Source organism: Hemibagrus wyckioides, linkage group LG02, assembly GCF_019097595.1.
Source record: "Hemibagrus wyckioides isolate EC202008001 linkage group LG02, SWU_Hwy_1.0, whole genome shotgun sequence".
NCBI classification, from domain to species: Eukaryota; Metazoa; Chordata; class Actinopteri; order Siluriformes; family Bagridae; genus Hemibagrus; species Hemibagrus wyckioides.
The window spans coordinates 17,287,469-17,306,827 of NC_080711.1; the positions used below are offsets into that span (position 1 = coordinate 17,287,469).

The 19,359-nt window shown below is 35.7% G+C and overlaps 1 protein-coding gene across 3 annotated transcripts; it reads right to left on the bottom strand.

Moving 5' to 3' along the window:
* On the bottom strand, positions 1 to 4,784 carry mettl23 (methyltransferase 23, arginine). 3 transcript variants are annotated; one of them, XM_058411637.1, is made up of 5 exons: positions 4,605 to 4,784; positions 4,410 to 4,514; positions 1,491 to 1,765; positions 1,361 to 1,405; positions 1 to 1,166 (listed from the first exon to the last, which is right to left on the bottom strand). In XM_058411637.1, the coding sequence occupies exons 1-5, from the start codon at positions 4,704 to 4,706 to the stop codon at positions 1,004 to 1,006; spliced, it is 690 nt and encodes a 229-aa protein (XP_058267620.1). In that variant the 5' UTR covers positions 4,707 to 4,784; the 3' UTR covers positions 1 to 1,003. The 3 variants fall into 3 exon arrangements, with proteins under 3 accessions (XP_058267620.1, XP_058267611.1, XP_058267629.1); XM_058411628.1 differs by having other exon boundaries at positions 1,361 to 1,445; positions 1,528 to 1,765; positions 4,605 to 4,782; XM_058411646.1 differs by having other exon boundaries at positions 1,075 to 1,166; positions 1,528 to 1,765.
* Positions 4,785 to 19,359: the final 14,575 nt, after the last annotated feature.

Sequence of the window (19,359 nt, forward strand, 5' to 3'; positions counted from 1 at the left end):
TTTTGTGGTAATTCAATTCTAAATTTTACAGTTGGTTTAGTGCACCACTCAAAACTGTGATACTACATAAGCTGAAAAATGTACAATTTAAATTCACATAATTTCAAGCATAATTCTAGACAATCAACAGAATTGGATACAATGGTCTCAACACAAGCAAAGTGCAGCATAGCAATTCCTTATAAATAGAGGAATTTCAAGAGTAAATTTGAATTATATATTTAAATACTGTCTCAGAATCAATATACTTCCATTGCAAAACTGCAGACAGGCATTGCCTAGAATTAAACATTAAAAAAAGTAAAAGTTTAACCTTAAACTTTTGTATTTTTTCTTTTCTTAATATTTATTAGCCACTGTGCCCATTATAGTCATCTGTTTATGCAAAACACATACCTTCACTGTTCTTCATAGTTACAACCAAAACGTTTAATGATGATTTTGAAGTGAAGGATCAATGATGCCTTGTGTCACCAGTCCAGGTTGGTAAAGGTGAATATGTGTGGGTTTTCTTGGGACACTTTTGACCCCTTAATGCCAACACCAGACCTGAATCCCGAATAATACCTTCCGGATTTAGTAGATTGGGAAATTCACAGCATGCAAGTGCACCTGAAAATCTGCAGGAATAGTGTGATGCAATCTTGTCAACATGGCTCAGAATCTCAAAGGAAAATTTGTTGTAACATCTTGTGGAATCTATGCCACAAAGAACTGAGGCTGTTTTGAGTGCAAAGGGGGGCCATACACAGTAATTGTATAGTGTTCCTAATACAGTACTCAGTGAGTGTATATGTCCTAATGTCTTGATTCATTGACTCTAATGAGAATCTCTTTTGCAGAGGCAAAATGCACTAATAAAATCTGAGACATCAGAACCATATTATTATTTTGTAAATTGTCGGTTATCCAAATGTGTGTGTATGTGAGAGGGAGAGAGAGAGATAGTATAGATATTATATGATATTATTTCATCCAACATTATGGTTACAAATAAAAACAATTATGTCATAGTCTGTGCTTTTACAATCATCATTTGTATTGAATGATTTCCAGGCAGAGTCGATCCAGCTAGATGTTTTTTGTTTGCATGAAATATATCCAATGGGACATCAGTGCACTGCAGGTTCCATTTGTTCAGCAAGGTTTCTATAGTCCAGTCTGAACTGAAACAAAATTTTTTTTTTTTAATTAATCATCGACAGTCACCTCCCCAACACCAGTGTTCTCTAATAATAATTCAGTAACAACCTGACTGACTTCTTAACTGAACATTTGTATTATGAATAAACAGGACATTCTTTACTCAAAAGCTTTTTTCATTAATTGCAATAGGTTTAAAATAAATGGGGACTGATACCTTCTTTCTTGAAATGTGGTCCAGAACTGACCAGAAGGGTTTCGCCTTAGAAGAAATGAGATTGTTACAAGCACATCTTCAAAATCTGATAAAAGGAAAAATTAGATGTGGTTGGTGAGGCAAGACTTACAAGAAAGAAAACAACATGAAACCAGAGTCAGGTTCACCTTCAGGTTCATAGAAAACATCTGATCCCAGTATAATATCTACAGGTGGCAGAGACCTCAGCTCTGGTGATATCTCTCCCCAGGTGAGACCAACCACAGGCACTCCAGGCAGCTCGTTAAGCTCAGAGCAGCGCCTGCTGTGTTCTAGACACAGAGGAATTTCAGCACTGTCTGATAGAGTCACATAAGCTCCACATTTCGCAGCCACAATTCCTGGCAAGCTCACCCCAGCACCTAGCTATGTAGAAATATAAGTTATACAAAATCTGAAATGTTAACTACTCTCTACAACATTTAAGGCCATTCTGATACACAAACAGTTTTGTGAAAAAATTAGGACAACCCATGAAAGCCTGTGTGTGTGTGTTTTTTTAACATAGCTAAACAATGATCTTCATTTTAATAATGTTGGAATATTCGAGTAATATAACTAAACAAATAAAACCAAAGAAAAGTCTTTTTTTAAATGATCTATAACATGTAATTTTTAAAAAATCCAAATTCTTGTGAGGAAAAAGTAAGGACAAATTACCTACAGGTGTATCACATCAGGTGCAAATTATTAGAACTTTGTTACAGGGCATTTTGAAGGAAGCTTGCCTTATTTAAACCTCAGACATTTAGCTTGGTTTGCTCTTAATTGTTGAAGTGAGAGGCATCACCATGGTGAGATCCAAAGAGCTCTCTAAGGCCTTTAGAAAGATGATTATCACTGCTTATGAGTCTGGTAAGGGATATAAAAAGATCTCAAGAGAATTTGCAATCAGCCATTCCATTGTCCAGAAAATCAATTACAAGTGAAGAACATTTAAAACAACTGCCAACATGGCCAGGTCAGGCTGTCCAAGCAAACTGTCCAGAGCAGACTGCAAGATGCTTAAAGACGTCTCCAAAAACCCTAAAATATCATCACAGGACCTACAGCAAGCTTTTGCTACAGTTTATGTCAAAGTGCATGAATCTACAATCAGAAAGAGACTACACAACTTTAATTATTATGAGAGGTATGCAAGAAGGAAACCTTTGCTGTCTAAAAAACATGAAGGCAAGACTGAAGGTTCCCAAGGAAAACAGAGACAAAGGCCAAGATGTCTGGAATAATGTGCTTCATACAGATGAGTCTAAAATTGAATTATTTGGACGCCATAACAGGGCATGTTTGGCATAAACCAATTACAGCATTTCAGCAAATGAACATCATACCAACTATGAAACATGGAGGTGGAAGTGTTTGGAGATGCTTTGCTGCAGCAGGACCTGGCCAGGTCACCATCACAGAATTCTTATGAATTCTACATTGTATCAGAAGGTGCTTGAGGAACATGTAAGACCATCTGTCAAAAAAAAAAAATGAAGCTAAAGTGGAACTGAACCTTGCAACATGACAATGACCCAAAGCATACCAGTAAATCCACCAAGAACTGGCTGAAAAGTAAAAAATGGAGAATTCTGGAATGGCCAGGTCAAAGCCCAGATCTAAATCCTATTGAGATCCTGTGGGGTCATTTGAAACAGACTGTGCATGAAATAAATCCCCCAAACATCACACAGCTGAAAGAATTCTGCATTGAGGAGTGGGGGAAACTTTCGTCCAGTTGATGTCAGAAACTGGTAGATGGCTACAAGAAACGTCACATTGAGGTTATTTCAGCCAATAGGGGAAACACTAGCTATTAGGACATAGGGTGTCCTAACTTTTTCCTCACTTTTGATTATTTCTTTTGTTTAATAAGTAAAAACAAAGTGATATTTTGTTTACATGCAATTACATCACTTTCAACTACAGGTACAAATTAAAACAAGATCAGACATTGACATGTTGACATTTCTTAAAAAAGAACTGAATATTCAGTGGGATTTCCTAATTTTTGACTGTAGGTGGTGAATCATGTGAATCTCAACAGTGTAGATTTCTGTGTTAATTTTAAATACACAGTAAATCTAAATGTTAAAAGTAAATTTAAAGTACTACATAGCACTTTTGTTTTAGGTTACTATCTAATGAATTTTGTGACAAACCCTGTAACAATTAAAAAGTCGACAACATATAGTCATGAAGCATACAGACTGGCAGTTTGTTTTCAGAAGATTTAGACATACCTTTGTTCAACCATGTTCAAGGTAATGTAACTAAGAACAGGTTAATGACTGGTGTTAGCAAAATCACACAAAACACCTAAAATCTCTCCCAAAATTAGCTTTTTGTAAAATGGACATAGTTTTCTATTTTAAGCATTTGATTGTGTGTGCAGTTGTGAAAACTACAGGCAAGGGTTGCCAGTTTTACACCAGAGAGGTAAAAAAAAAAGTGTGCAGGTGCATTTTTTATTTTATTTTTTTTTAATTTAAAGTCTATATCTTTTTTTCATTCTACTTTTTATGATGTGGACAAAAAGCATTTCATGATTTTACTTTATTTAGTAATTAAATTTAAATTGTCTGAAAGTGATTGGAGACCACTGATTTTCATTAAGAGCTGGTGACAGACCACATGAGTGACAGCAACTATTGCAAACAAGATGCGTGTGTCCAAAAAATGTACGCAATTATTAGTAAATTGAGTAAATTGGTGCAGCAACTATAAATACGAGCCACTTTATTTTGTATGATGTAATCTAATTTTAACACCAAGAAAATAGTTTGGGAGGCTAGTTGTGTCGTCCACTGCTAAACGTCATTACTACCAGTCATAGGAATGCCTACTTGAAAGCGCTACGGGTGAACAAAGCTCAAAACGGGCAACCCTGTGCTTTCGCATTTGCATTTAATATATATTTAACATTACTTATTACCCAATAACTACCTGTAATTTTTAGATTTATATTTTACATTTTACACTAAAACGGATTAATAAATAGTAGAGATCTTCAAAAAGGTTTAACCTCGAGTACGGTTTTCCTCTGTACTTTCTCTCTCATGGTCCACACATACTGGGCCAAAACCACCGCACAGGGCCAGACGTACATCCCATACTGCGAACCAAGGACCTGGATTTAAACATGTAACCAATACAGTATTAGGTAATGCGTACAAAATTATTACTACAATGAATAATATATCATTCGCACTTTCACTACCTCTGGGACAGACACCGTTAATGCATGCTTGTCTTTATGGTTCTCAAATGTGAACGTTTTATGAATAAAATGCAGACTGACAGATTCATCCACATTACACATTATATTCTCGTAAGTAAACTCATATTTCAACCCAAAAGGAGATCAGGAAGATGATGGAGGTTGTAAATACGGATCTATTGGCTGAAACTACCCACGTGGTTTAACTACGTCCGTTATGAGTATCACGTGGTAATGTCACGTGGCACTTCAAGGGTTGCAATGGGGAATAAGGGGTCAAACTGAAATTCTGCTTGGCCATGCGTTTTTAAGGCTTTGAAGCCTTCCAAGAGCTAAGATAATTGTTATTATTATTATTATTATTATTATTATTATTATTATTATTATTATTATTATATTGTAAAATATGTCTAATTTTTCTTTTTCTGTGTACTGGGTTTATGGCTCAATGGAGTACCCTATACCTCCAGCCATGGTTAAACTAAATTAGTAAATTAGTTCTTATGCCAATTCTAATGATAAAATTTGTATTAATCTAGCAGTAAAATTGTATAAATCAAATAATACTAGGCTTAGTTTTGAAGGCACAATAACAAACCTGATGGAACAGAACACTTAAACACAACACAACAACCATCATTTAGTATTTTCCACATACACTTGTATGACAAGAATCCCTGTATTTTCTGGTTGCCAGCACTGTGTGTAAACAGAAGGCCATTTTAGCATAGTGTAAATAACATTTTACACACACATTAATTTTCAGCTTTGTATTTAGTGTTAATTTAAAATGAGGCGAATTTAGTAACCTCTTTCGGTTACTCCCATCATCAACAAGTTTTCACAGAAGATCAGGCGGTACTTACGCTCATAATATTTAGCTAGCATCTGTAGTGACTGATGGCTTGTGTTCAAAGGAGGTAGGTAATACAGAGGGATGATTATGTATTCCTATAACTAATTCATAGATAGCATACACAGACAGATAATAATAAATAAGATAATAAGTAAATTAATTAATTAACATTGCTTCATCTGCATATTTCTAAGCCATTTTTTAAATATCATTTATTTATAAGATAATAAATGTTTTTACTGACATATCATAATTTTTTTTTTTATTATTATTATTAAATCAGATTAAACTGTAAGGGGAGATTTTAATCTGTTATGTGGTTATGTTACAACATACCCTTCATATGTTACATGTTTTAATGTTTCACTTCACTTCTTTCCAGGTAAATAATGAAAAAAGTATTAGGTATCTTCATAAAACAAGACCACATATTTGTACCAGACCTATGCAAATTAAGGTGAAAGAAGAAAAATGCTTTAAACCCTAAGAAATTAGGGAATACACCCCCCTGTTATTTTTAACAAGACAAGAAACACATTTTTAACTAAACCTATTATTAAAAACAATACAGATATATAGATAAATGTAAAACTCATATAATTTACATCCTGAATTGATATATTTCTGCAAAGTTGCTTTGCGACACTGTTCATTGTTAAAGGTGCTCTACAAATAAGATTAAATTGAATTGAGATGCAAGCAGACTAGAACAAAACATGAAACTCTCCAATACAACCAATACAAGAAACAATTGAGTGCTCAGTGCACACATTCTTCTAACTGTTGGTACCTAGTATGAAAAGTTACTTTTATTTTGACCTTTTCAATAAAAGCTACCACTTATATTTGTCCATAAATAGTCCAAGCATGTCTATGTATCAGGATGACTGGAGCTAAGTGGCTGAGCCTAAATCTATTCCAGTTTGACAATGCTACTGTTTACAAAATGAGGTCCAAATAGACATAGTTGGAGGCCAGGTTGGAGTGGAAAAACCTGAGTGGCCTGAGTCAAATATAGGGTATGTGCCATTGGACTTGTAAGTAACTGATGAATAACAGAATCCATGTGAATGAAGGAAATCTGACAATTATAACTGATAAGTCAACAAACCTGATGTCAGTTACTTTGACTCAATAATGACCATGTTGCTTATATTAATATAAATTATTTATTGCAAAACGACTGTTCAATATTGACAATTTATTTAAGTTCACACCGAGGACGAAACTTTCTGTTGTTACTGGTTGCCAGACCAATACTGTGTTTGTAAAAAATCACACAAAACTTTAAACAACTTTGGAAGATATTGAGGGAAGATCATTTTACCATAGTGTAAGTAAAAATTCACACAAATATTAATTTTCAGCTCTGTGTATAGTATTAATTTAAAATGAGGTAAATTTAGAATCATTTTAATCAGTTATGTCTTACTTATAATTCTACATACTCTCTAAAAGCTTGTATAACCTGCAGATGTACATAGTGAGGTCTGAATCTTGTTAGAAAGAAACTCTGCTATATAATGCAGTTTGCTATGTAAATTCCCTTGTATGCTTTTATTTACTGCGGCATGAGTAACAGGCCAAAAAAACAGAGAGGTGTAACCTGCAGCTGTTTTATTAATGACAGGACATGAAGCAATGAGAGATAAGTCAACAAGATAGATGTCATGTGCCGGTCCATAAATTCATCACACTGAAAAAAAATGAAGAGAAGGATTAATGGAGAACCCCTCTGTTCGTTACACCCATTTTAAGAAAGCTAGTTATCCTAAAAGAATTTCATAGAACCCAGAGGAAACCTCCAAAACACGATGAGAATGTGCCAACTCAGCACTCGAAGGGAGAAGGCATGAATCGAGTCCCTAACCTGGAGGTGCGAGGCAATCACACTAATAACTAAGCCCCCATTATAAACAATTAAATTGCCATTTTTAATACTTGTTTGCAAATCCACTTTATTCAAGGAATCTTTCAAGCTTTCTGAGCTTTCAAGTTTTCATGCTCAGTGGATTCCAGTTCTTTTGAAATCTCCTCTTCTCCCATCCTGTTTTTATTCTCTAGCCATGACTATATATTATTCTGTAAGTTAGTAAGCATTTCTGGTCAGAGAGATCAAGAATCATCTTGAATTTTAGCTGAGTGCATTAATCCAGTCTGCTGCCAAAATCAGATGAAATGAGATATTGCAATGTGTTTCTCACTGAGAAATCGGTAGACATCTGTCCAGCCAGACTGAGGAACAGTAATAGACTATTTAAATTAAAATCCATGTAAACAAAAGCATTGTTGTTTTTCAGGAAATGACAAATGACTGCATTTTTTTCTCAGGTAATACAGGTAATCTCAGGTAATACTAGGACAATTTAAAATTGTCCTAGTTAATAAATGTACATTTACAGGTTTCTCTTTAAATTCTTTAATCAAACTCTTTTAATTAAAATGAAAATGATCCAGACCACTTCATAATATCTACAACGATCAGTACAATGTTTATTTATTCATTGTCTTCTTCTTATTCTTGCAGCTGTCATTGAAGAAATTGTTGTTAACTGTAAGAGAAATGCGGAGTGGTTATAGTCTACACAACATGCCTGAGTCTTGCACAGCTACATAGAGATGATAACTGTGATGTGATGAAACAATTCCTTCTGAATTTGAATTTGAAGGCAAAATATTGCTGTGTGTCAAATAAGTGATTATAAGCACATGGCCAGTTTTCATTTTTCAACAACCTTCAGGAGAGTCTTAAAGTCAAAATCATGTCAGCACAGATAATTCATGCTAGTTATTCATGCTAGAATTTTATTTGTGCATTGTCATGAAAAATGTCTTAGTAGTTAATTTACTTAATCTCACATAAAAGAAAATAAAAAACTAATAAATAAATAATAAGTGCATTTCATTCGGGGCACATACTATAACTTGAGATAGAAATAGTGTAAGAAACAGCGTTCTCTTTTGTTCCGTATGGTGCGTATTACTGCTGGCTCAATGCCTGAAGTTCACAAAAGCATAGCCGAGCGAGGAGCCAGTCTTCTTGTCCCTGCAGAGACAGATGGAGTGAATGTGTCCTGAAGAGCTGAATTTCTTCATAATCATGGGCTCCGTCACATTAGGGTGCAGCTCACCCATGTACAGTGCAGTCATCATAGAACTGGAGTTCATTTTGCATAAATAAAAAAATGAAATGTTTTAGTTATGGTTTTATTTGCGGTTTTATCACTTCTTATTATTATTTTTGTACATCTAGTTAATACTATGAATGACGCTCCACTAAGAATGAATAGTGAAAACTTTTAACAGCTTTTTACTTGTATTCATTGATTTAGTTTTTGTTCAGAAGGTTTAAAATAAAAAGATTTTTTAATAAAACGTCTTGTGAGCTGTAAGAAAAACAAAATGATAAGGGCGTTGAAGATCTTAATAAGAAGAGGTTTATTGCACCATAGCAGTGGCAAGTACTTTGGGTTCATCAAAGTCAAAAAGAATGCAGGACAAATCCTGCTCAAACATTTTATACTGTGTTTCCTGCTTGTAATTTAAAGGAGTTTCACTTTAAATGTAAATTGAGTGTTAGAACTGAGTATCACCGAAATGGCCAGTCGTCTAGTCTGATGTCTTTAAATGGTAATCACAGTCACGTACACCCTTTGTTTAATGATGTCTTTAGTCTTTGATGTCTTGCTGCCGCTACCATACTAATAATTAATTGGATAAATGTTTGGTAAGGCTGCTTTAACCAATGTAAAAATACTTTACAGATAAACTGAATTTAATTAAACAGATTTCTATTTGATATTAAGCCTTTTTGGGAAAGAGCTCCTTCTGATGTGTACTGTGGAGTGGAATCTGGGTTGAGGCAGTCTGTAATTTCTTACATCTTATGTAATTTCTTTCTAAAATGTACCCATTAAGCACAGCCATACTTTTTGAATTTAATGAATTCTAGCTTAATTTACATACTTTAATTATTTGAAATAAAGTTACATATTATTGTATAATATTTTTTGTAATATAACTATTCCTACTGAAATCAATGTCTTGTGCTCTAATAAATGTCTTAATGTAGATTTGGTGAGCTTAATGGTTATGTCTATCCTAATTGTTTGCAATTTAATTTAATTCTTCCATTTGTGTTGTCTACAGATAAATAAAGACTTCAAGAGAATAAACATTGTATGCCTTGAATCTATCTTTATTGCCAAACTTGACCATTCTTACTTGACCACCCCAAAACTAATGGATGTTGTCTCATAAAGGCTCGGAGCTACAGCAGTAAGAATCAGGCAGATCAAGGACATGCTTGAGGTATTTTAATTATTTACACTGTAAAAAAAAATCTCGTAAAAAAAAAAACAGTCAAATCACTGGCAGCAGTGGATGCCAAACAAAAACCATAGAAAAACCATTTCATTGAAATAAAGTGCAAAAACAATCATTTTACATACATTTTTATTAAATATTTTACAGAAAAACCCTGTAATTTTATGGATTTTTCCTTTACTATTATGAACCACTACCTTCAATAAAGTGACAGCATTAAATATTTTACAGAAAAACACTGTAATTTTACAGATGTTTCCTTTATTATTATGAACCACTACCTTCAATAAAGTGACAGCATTAAATATTTTGCAGAGAAACACTGTAATTTTAATAATTTCTTCTTTTATTATTAAGAATCAACATCTTCAATAAAATGTCGACATGCTCAAAATTGTGAATTAAACAGTTTTATTTTTAAAGACAAATAAATTCATTTTAAAAATTACAGTACCAATGAACATGAAATTTATTTAACATTTATTATTCACTGTACTGATTAAAAAAAATTATCATAAAATATAAGCTTTAGGATATCTGTGAAACATTTTCAGCTAAAACATACTGAAGAAATACAAAACTGATGCATGTACAAGATACAAGAAATCTCGATACAAGATCTTCAAGAATTTTTCACAAACAGTTCTTCAAAGCCCCCAGGATGAATTGAAAATCTAATAATGGCAATTCTCCAAGTCTCATGAAATCATGATTTCACCTTTGAAACGAGTGGAGAAAGGAACAATTGGTGCTGTTTGCTGTTTTTTAGCTTGTTTTTTCAATTAATTTTGTATTGTTTTCCACAGTATTCTACTGACTTCTGGGGACTGTGTAGCTCTGATAAAATGTGTGGATAAATATTACATTGTCTCTTAAAGGGTTAATTCACCCAAAAATGAAGAATCATCAAGAGTCATTTACTCACCCTTTTGTTAATTTTCATAACACAAATGAAAATATTCTGTTCCTCCTACAACTTTCATAATGAGATTGTAAAACTAATCCATATTAATCAAGTGGTTTAGTCCAAATTTCCTGAGGAAATTCAATCACTTTATATGATGAACAGATTTGATTTAGATTTGATTTGATTCTAACATGCTGTGTAACACACGAGAATGAACAGCATTGGTTCCCACAATTCAAGCAAGCATGCTTGAGCTTCCATTTGCCATAGCTGATGTGTGCTCTGATCAATGCAAATACGTGAATAAAAGCTTAAATTCAATCTGTTCATCATATAAAGCAATTGATTCTCTTCAGAAAATTTGGATGGATTTGTTTTACAATGTCTTTATGAACTTTTTGAAGTGACAAAATGGTGGTTGCCTAGACTGTCAATGAAGGCACAGAAATCTCTCAGATTTAATTAATAATACCTTCAGTTTTTTCTGAAGATGAACAAAAGTCTCACAATTCTGAAACGAAATGAGGGTGAGTAAATGAAGACAGAATCTTGATTTTTGCTGAATTATCCCTTTAAATATATTATAACTATAACTATATAACTAAGTGCATTAATAAGTAAAATCATAACATACAACAAAAGGTCAATGACTGCTCCAGAAGTGACAGATACAGCAGATAAAGAACAATCCTCTTCTAAATTTCCTATCAGTTGGATCTTTGGTGCATCTGGAGGGAGAAGAGCACATACTGTGATTCACTGAGAAGTCCTTCAAATTCTTTCATTTACTTTGTCTTTAACAACATTTGACATTAGATATTATGCTATGTGAAGAAAGAGCACTCAAGTTTTGAGAGCGCTAGTTAATAAATGTTGTTAGATCCTTCTGACATGTCATGTAAGCCAAGGATTTTGGATCCAGATTGTCAGAACACATCTGATGTCATACTTAGTCATAAAATTAAAATTCACATAAAAATGAAAATTCTTTTTCTCTGTGAAAGAAAAGATATTCTAAACAAAAACACTTACTTTTGTACAGATATTCTGTACAAAAACACTTACACATTTATCAAAACCTACTATTAGCTCCACAGAAGAGGGTCATACAGGTTTGTAATGACAAAGTAAATTTTCAGGTAAATTATGACAGAGTTTTTATTGTTGTGTAAACTATTCCTATAGTTCATTCATTCATTCATTGTCTATACCTGCTTATTCCTAGGACTCCTAGGGTCACAGGGGTCTGCTGGAGCCTTTCCCAGCGCACATAGGGTGAAAGGGAGGGGTACACCCTGGACAGGTTGCCAGTCCATCGCAGGGCCTATTCCTATAGTTCACATCTGTAAAACATGCTTGTATTTTCTGGACTATAAGTTGTGATTATTATTGTTTTTTTTATAATCTCAAACATGGTGCAACTTATATAATGCTATTAGTGGCAAGCAGGCAAAATAGTTTATGCATATGTGCACCCATATAGGTGAAAAACAAAGTAGTTGTATCATTGTTACTCTGACATTGCAGCTTCCTCATCACAACACTAATATACAGTTTAGAGCAAGCACAATTCCAAAATACCAGAATCATTATCAATGATGACAACAAAATGAAAGACTCAGTAGATGAGGACACACAGGATAACAAGTGAAGGTAATCATTTATTTTGACAAATTTGTTTAGGCTTGCCATATAGTGAGTAGACAATATGCTGAAGGTCAAAAGGTACAACCATCATGAGTTTAATCCAAGGGTATTGTGAAGCTCAATTCTTTGTGACCATCATAGCAGGCTTTACAAGAGATCTTATGTCAAGATAGACCCAAATATCTTGTGAACATGACAGTTAGCCAGAAGCATGGGTTGATAGTTTTTAAAAAGCTAAAATATTATAAAAAATATTAGTGTAACCAGAGTTTTTTCTTGAGACTTTTTTGACATTTGTCCAGGTTGCCTGATGATTCAGTATGGGGTCTTCCATGAACTTAAACAGAGAATGGAACATGTTGGTAACCAAACAGTTTTGCACTGCTTCAGTTTCTATTTTACTTAATCTATCTCTCATTAATTTGCTATTATTATATTGAATAGCATTATATCCAGGAGGTTTTCTTTTTAATCCTTTTGGAATTTTGAGGAACTTGAGGAAAACTTTGATGCGAGTTTGCCTGTCCTGCTTGCACTTGCTTGTCTGCTCACCCTTTAACTGCCTGCCCACCTCTTTCACATCACATTGGACACCATTATGACTTATAACCAATATAGTATCTGTTACAAGAAGCAAGTTACAACTACACACACTGTAAAAAATTTACTGTAAAATTTACAGCAACCTACTGGCAACTTTGGTTGCCAGCAAGATTGTTAACTTACAAGAGCACTGTAAATCAATAATTATGAGTGCGCTGTAAAAATACAGCACACTACTGTATATATGCTGTAAAATCATTAGTTTTTTTAACAGCCATCTCTGTAAATTTACAAGAGCACTGTAACTCAATAATTACAAGTTTGCTGTAAAAATATAGCACACTGCATATATATCCTGTAAAATCACTTTACACGCTTACAGCCATCTCTGTAAATTTACAATAACAATGTTTAGGTATGTGAGTGACATTACAAGAGCAACTGCTAACTTGTACTGCTATACATACATGTGACAGTAAATGAAGCATTAGCTGTTAAATTCAATTCACTAAATTAACTACAGTTGAGATTTTTCACTGCTGTGATGGTATGTATACCTACTTTTGCTGTAATTTTCAGTAGACTGTTTTTTTTTTTCAATATAATGTGTAACATGAACAATAACGAATGAATCAAAATAACAGAATTTCATAAATTTAGCAATTTATTGTTCAATAATTTATGATTTAACATAAGCATCAGTTTCCAAAACATATCTGGAGAAGCAAAAATGGACATTGCACATTAAATGAAAAGCTTTGGCCTTGGGGAAAATAAAAAACCCTACAGTGTGAATGAACTTCATTCATAAACTCAAAGTTATACACATACATGCACACATAAAGTTAAGGAAATCCATCATTATCAATGATGAACACGGAACACGGCTTTCGGGTGAAATTTTAGGATGCACCTAAAATGCACTATAACCTTTACAGGTGAACTTAATTTGACCTTCTCTACACTTTTGAATGCTCATGTCCAACTGTTCAGTGTTTCAGTACTTTTTGCATAACTTGCTGTTCTCTAACAAGGTGCTTAACGGCAAAATTCACAACTGGTGTTTGATCCATAAATCGACCAATGAATTTTCTGGTTTAATTAGAATTGGTATTTAAACAGTCCTCTTCATCATGCTGTTCACATTTTGACATCATGAGACCAAGACCACACCTAACAATTGATCAACAGTACCTCGCCATTGTGAGGCTTCAAACAGGATGTTCTCAGAGGGAAGTGGCCACTGAGCTTAGAGTGTCACAGAGTGTCAGGTTGCAGGTTGCGACAGAGATACAGAGAGACTGGAAGAGTCACAGAAAGGCATAGAAGTGGACGTCCTTTGGCCACATCCCACATTGATGACCGCTTAATTGTGAACAGTGCCCTGCGGAACGGGATGATGAATGCCACTCAACTCCAGGCACATTTAAGGGAGGTGAGAGGCACCCAAGTGTCACATCAGACCATTCGAAACCATTTACATCAGAGTGGTCTGTGTGCTAGACGAACTGCAAGGGTACCTGACCACACCACTGGGCACAGGCGTCGGGCCAGGGAGCATTTCCGCTGGACGAGGGACCAGTGGGCCTCAGTGCTGTTCTCTGATGAAAGTCAATTCACATTGAGCAGAAATGATGGCCACCAACGATGTTGGAGACGTCAAGGAGAGAATCCAGTCATTGTGCCCCTGCATGAACAACACAGGCCTAATTTCATCTTCATGGACGCAATGCTCCAGCTCATCGAGGTCGCATCATTAGGGAACAGCTGCTGGAGGCTGGGGTACCTCAAATGGAGTGGCCTGCACTTTCTCCAGACCTGAATCTCATAGAAAACCTATGGGATCAGCTGAGTCGCCGTGTAGAGGCTCGTAACCCTGCACCCCAGAACCTCAATGACCTGAGGACCGCCCTTCAAGAAGAGTGGAATGCCATGCCTCAGCAGAGAATGAGTCGACTTGTGAACAGCATGAGACGTCGTTGTCAAGCTGTAATTGATGGTCAAATTATTGAGACATTGACATTTTTTGTTGTGGTATACCCACCACTGTTGGCTTTTGTTTCAATAAATTGTTTGAGATGAAGAAATCACCATTGCATGCTTCTACTTAAATGCCCTATTTCATGATATAATATCACTGTAGCGTGAACTTTTTACATTTTCCATAAATTTCACCAAAAGGCCAAATATCCTTAACTTTTTGTGAGTATATATATATATATATATATATATATATATACACTATATTGCCAAAAGTATTCGCTCACCCATCCAAATAATCAGAATCAGGTGTTCCAATCACTTCCATGGCCACAGGTGTATAAAATCATGCAGACTGTTTTTACAAACATTTGTGAAAGAATGGGTCGCTCTCAGGAGCTCAGTGAATTCCAGCGTGGAACTGTGATAGGATGCCACCTGTGCAACAAATCCAGTCGTGAAATTTCCTCGCTCCTAAATATTCCACAGTCAACTGTCAGCTGTATTATAAGAACGTGGAAGTGTTTGGGAACGACAGCAACTCAGCCACGAAGTGGTAGGCCACGTAAACTGACGGAGCGGGGTCAGCGGATGCTGAGGCGCATAGTGGGAAGAGGTCGCCAACTTTCTGCAGAATCGCTACAGACCTCCAAACTTCATGTGGCCTTCAGATTAGCTCAAGAACAGTGCGCAGAGAGCTTCATGGAATGGGTTTCCATGGCCGAGCAGCTGCATCCAAGCCATACATCACCAAGTGCAATGCAAAGCGTCGGATGCAGTGGTGTAAAGCACGCCGCCACTGGACTCTAGAGCAGTGGAGACGCGTTCTCTGGAGTGACGAATCGCGCTTCTCCATCTGGCAATCTGATGGACGAGTCTGGGTTTGGCGGTTGCCAGGAGAACGGTACTTGTCTGACTGCATTGTGCCAAGTGTAAAGTTTGGTGGAGGGGGGATTATGGTGTGGGGTTGTTTTTCAGGAGCTGGGTTTGGCCCCTTAGTTCCAGTGAAAGGAACTCTGAATGCTTCAGCATACCAAGACATTTTGGACAATTCCATGCTCCCAACTTTGTGGGAACAGTTTGGAGCTGGCCCCTTCCTCTTCCAACATGACTGTGCACCAGTGCACAAAGCAAGGTCCATAAAGACATGGATGACAGAGTCTGGTGTGGATGAACTTGACTGGCCTGCACAGAGTCCTGACCTCAACCCGACAGAACACCTTTGGGATGAATTAGAGCGGAGACTGAGAGCCAGGCCTTCTCGTCCAGCATCAGTGTGTGACCTCACAAATGCGCTTTGGAAGAATGGTCAAAAATTCCCATAAACACACTCCTAAACCTTGTGGACAGCCTTCCCAGAAGAGTTGAAGCTGTTATAGCTGCAAAGGGTGGACCGACGTCATATTGAACCCTATAGATTAGGAATGGGATGTCACTTAAGTTCATATGCGAGTCAAGGCAGGTGAGCGAATACTTTTGGCAATATAGTGTATATATACATATATACATATATAAAACACAGAATACAGTCAAAGAATAAAATAAACTTAAGTGTCATTAAATCACATTTTCTTAACATTTTAATCCTTTTTTTATTTAATTCTTTTTACATGGTTCTACATTGTTTGTAGTACTTAACTTTTTGCATATTTGTACCAGATTTTTTTTTTTATTAAAAAATTGCTACTTTTGTTTGTATGCGCTCAATTCAGTGTGCAATTACCATTTTTTGTTTGAACACTTTTCCAAAACAAATAAATAAAAATCTATTCCTTTTAAGCTATCCAAACCTATAAACGTAAAACAACTGAGGGAAATTTGTATTGCTACAATAAATATTCAGTAAGAGTTTATGCTCTGACATACCTCTGAATAAATTTATGCTCTGACATACCTCTGAATAAATTCTTCGTCCTGATAAGCAAGGTTGAAATTGTAAAATGTCGCAAATAATGCTGCCAAGCCCTCAACAAATGCCTCTGAACATGGTCCCAAGACAACTTCCCTTTCAGCTGACATCATCCACTTGCTTGTGGTCATGGATTCACCTGTTAAAGAAATATGGAAGGACATAGATTATTGTTGCAAAAGTATGGTTAATGGGTAGCTCACATTATCTTTTAGTTAATAGTATCAGTGTCTTTATTAGTTAATTTATTAGGAATATAAGAGTGAGAGTAGAACTGTGAAATAGAATACAGGAACAGAGGTGGCAAAAACTGAAATAGAATAGAAATAGAAAGCAAAGAACAGTGTATATAATGGAGACACAAAGGCACATTACCTTGGATGATCAGTGTGGGTGAACCCGGTAATCCATCTCTTTCCATGTCGGCTGCAGTTGCTGTTACCTAAAATAAATAAATAAATAATCATTACAGTTAAACTTTTAAGACATTAAAAATCAAAATATTACTTACATCAGCTTTGATTAGAAGGGATTCTTTTCTCTCTTTAAAATGGGCCATTAAGAGTTGTAGGATGCACAGGACCAGAGAATTTCCCTCTTGATACTTTGACAGAACAGCATGCACCTCATTGTTTGTTGGCTTCAATGCTCTCCATGACTCTTTGGAGCAATGAGATGTCAGTAAGCAAATGGAAATGTAAAAAAATACCCTTGAGGCAAAACAGGTAAGGCCATGAGTTCTTTAGTTCAGACTGACGGAGGTGGATTGGCGTTTATATCATGGCGTTGACGGTAATATGTGACCTCCATCAATTTGTGAAGTTCTCTTCTAGTGGCACCAGACAGTCCTTCAGTAGAATGAAGCAGTACCATTTGCTTGCGCTTCTCTTCTAGAGTGTCATCATTTTCTCCTGCAGGAAGCTCCTCTGACTGACAACTGACACAACCATACTGATCAGTCAGCCTTCTTGAGCTCTGACTAATGGTTCTGCATGATGATTGTAGTCGCGCAAATTATCCTAAAACGGCAGGTTTCTGGACAACCTATAAAGAAAAGCAATTATTGGATCTTTTTTGACAGCTGTTCTCTGCATACATTCAAATAGTAACCGTCACAGCAACCACGGCTTCAACCACGGCTTCAACCACAGCCTCTTTTAATTCTTTTAATTGTTAGTTTTTGTTGGCGATCGTCTGTGCGGTGTGAAGATAACTCATTAAAAGCTCCTTTACTTTTTATGAGTTCGTTTCATCTAAAACATAGCTGACAATATTAACCCATACTAGCAAACCACAGTAACATTAGCTGGTATATGTGCCCTCTTTAACACATTTTATCTTGGTGTAGCAGTAAGTGTAGCAGATCCGCTGATAGAGTATCTGTCCATATTCCTTTTTTCTTTCTCCATTGACATCCCAAAAGCCACGAGTCGCTCAAAATGCAAATGCAGCAGACTCTGACTCCAACAGTCGTATTTTAAAAATTCTCCAGGAAAAGGCACGCTCGAATGTCATTGGCCAGATTCCTGTATGACAATGAGATAAACCAATCATGTTCAAAGTAAGGTGTAGAGACAGCTAATAGCATGGTGATGTTACAACTATAGAACAAATGACTTGTTTTGAAAGAATGAATGTTTAGTTCTTTTAGTTTAACAAATCCTTCATTTTTTCTTTACTACAGTGGTTAGTAATCCTGGTCCAGGGAAGCCACTCAGTTCAGTTATTGGGTTTGTTAAATAAGTGCACAAAACTGTGGTGTTTTCATCTTTACTGTGTTGTGTGTTATCTGTTGTCTGTCCCCATAATTCCATATGAGTACCACATGAGTACTCTAAGGCAATGGTTCTCAGTTCCAGTTCTGGGGACCACCTGCTCTGCACATTTGGCATGTCTCCTTTATTTAACACACCTGATTGACAGTGGGTAGGCAAGCCTGCCAAAAAGCATAACTAATGCTACTTGTTTTACAGTAAACAGTAGTTTTGGATTGAACTATTTTTAGAAAAAAAAGCTCTTTTATAAGAGAAGGCACAGATTTTTTCCAACAGGTGGGATTCAGTTTATGGCACTTCTCATTCATATGGTATCCATAAACAGTGACTGACCGTCGCACAACTGGATTTTGAAATTCAATTATGTCAAGGTTGTAATGTAATTGGTTATCAAGGCACACAATCCAAGTTGACGTTATGCTTTCGCCAATGTTTAGTACAGAACCTTGTATCTCCCAATAACAAGAGGAATAGTTGTAATATTTTCTGAATGAACTGAACTGAATGTGTCAGATAAGAGAGACATACAACATGTGCAGAACATGGGTCCCCAGGACTGAAATTGAGAACGACTGGTCTTGAAGGTGTTGATTTCACTGGTTAGCCCATTAGTAGCCAATGGGAATTTGTAAACTGAAATGAAACTTTTCACTGTATAAAGTAACTGTAGATACACTGTAATGTGGATTAGTTATTGATTTAAGCAAAGACACTGTATGTTTCTCTTTCATGCAATTTCTCAAGCATTTGAATGACCATATTATTTATAAATACTTAACAAATTCACATTGTTATCAGAGATCAGATACCAG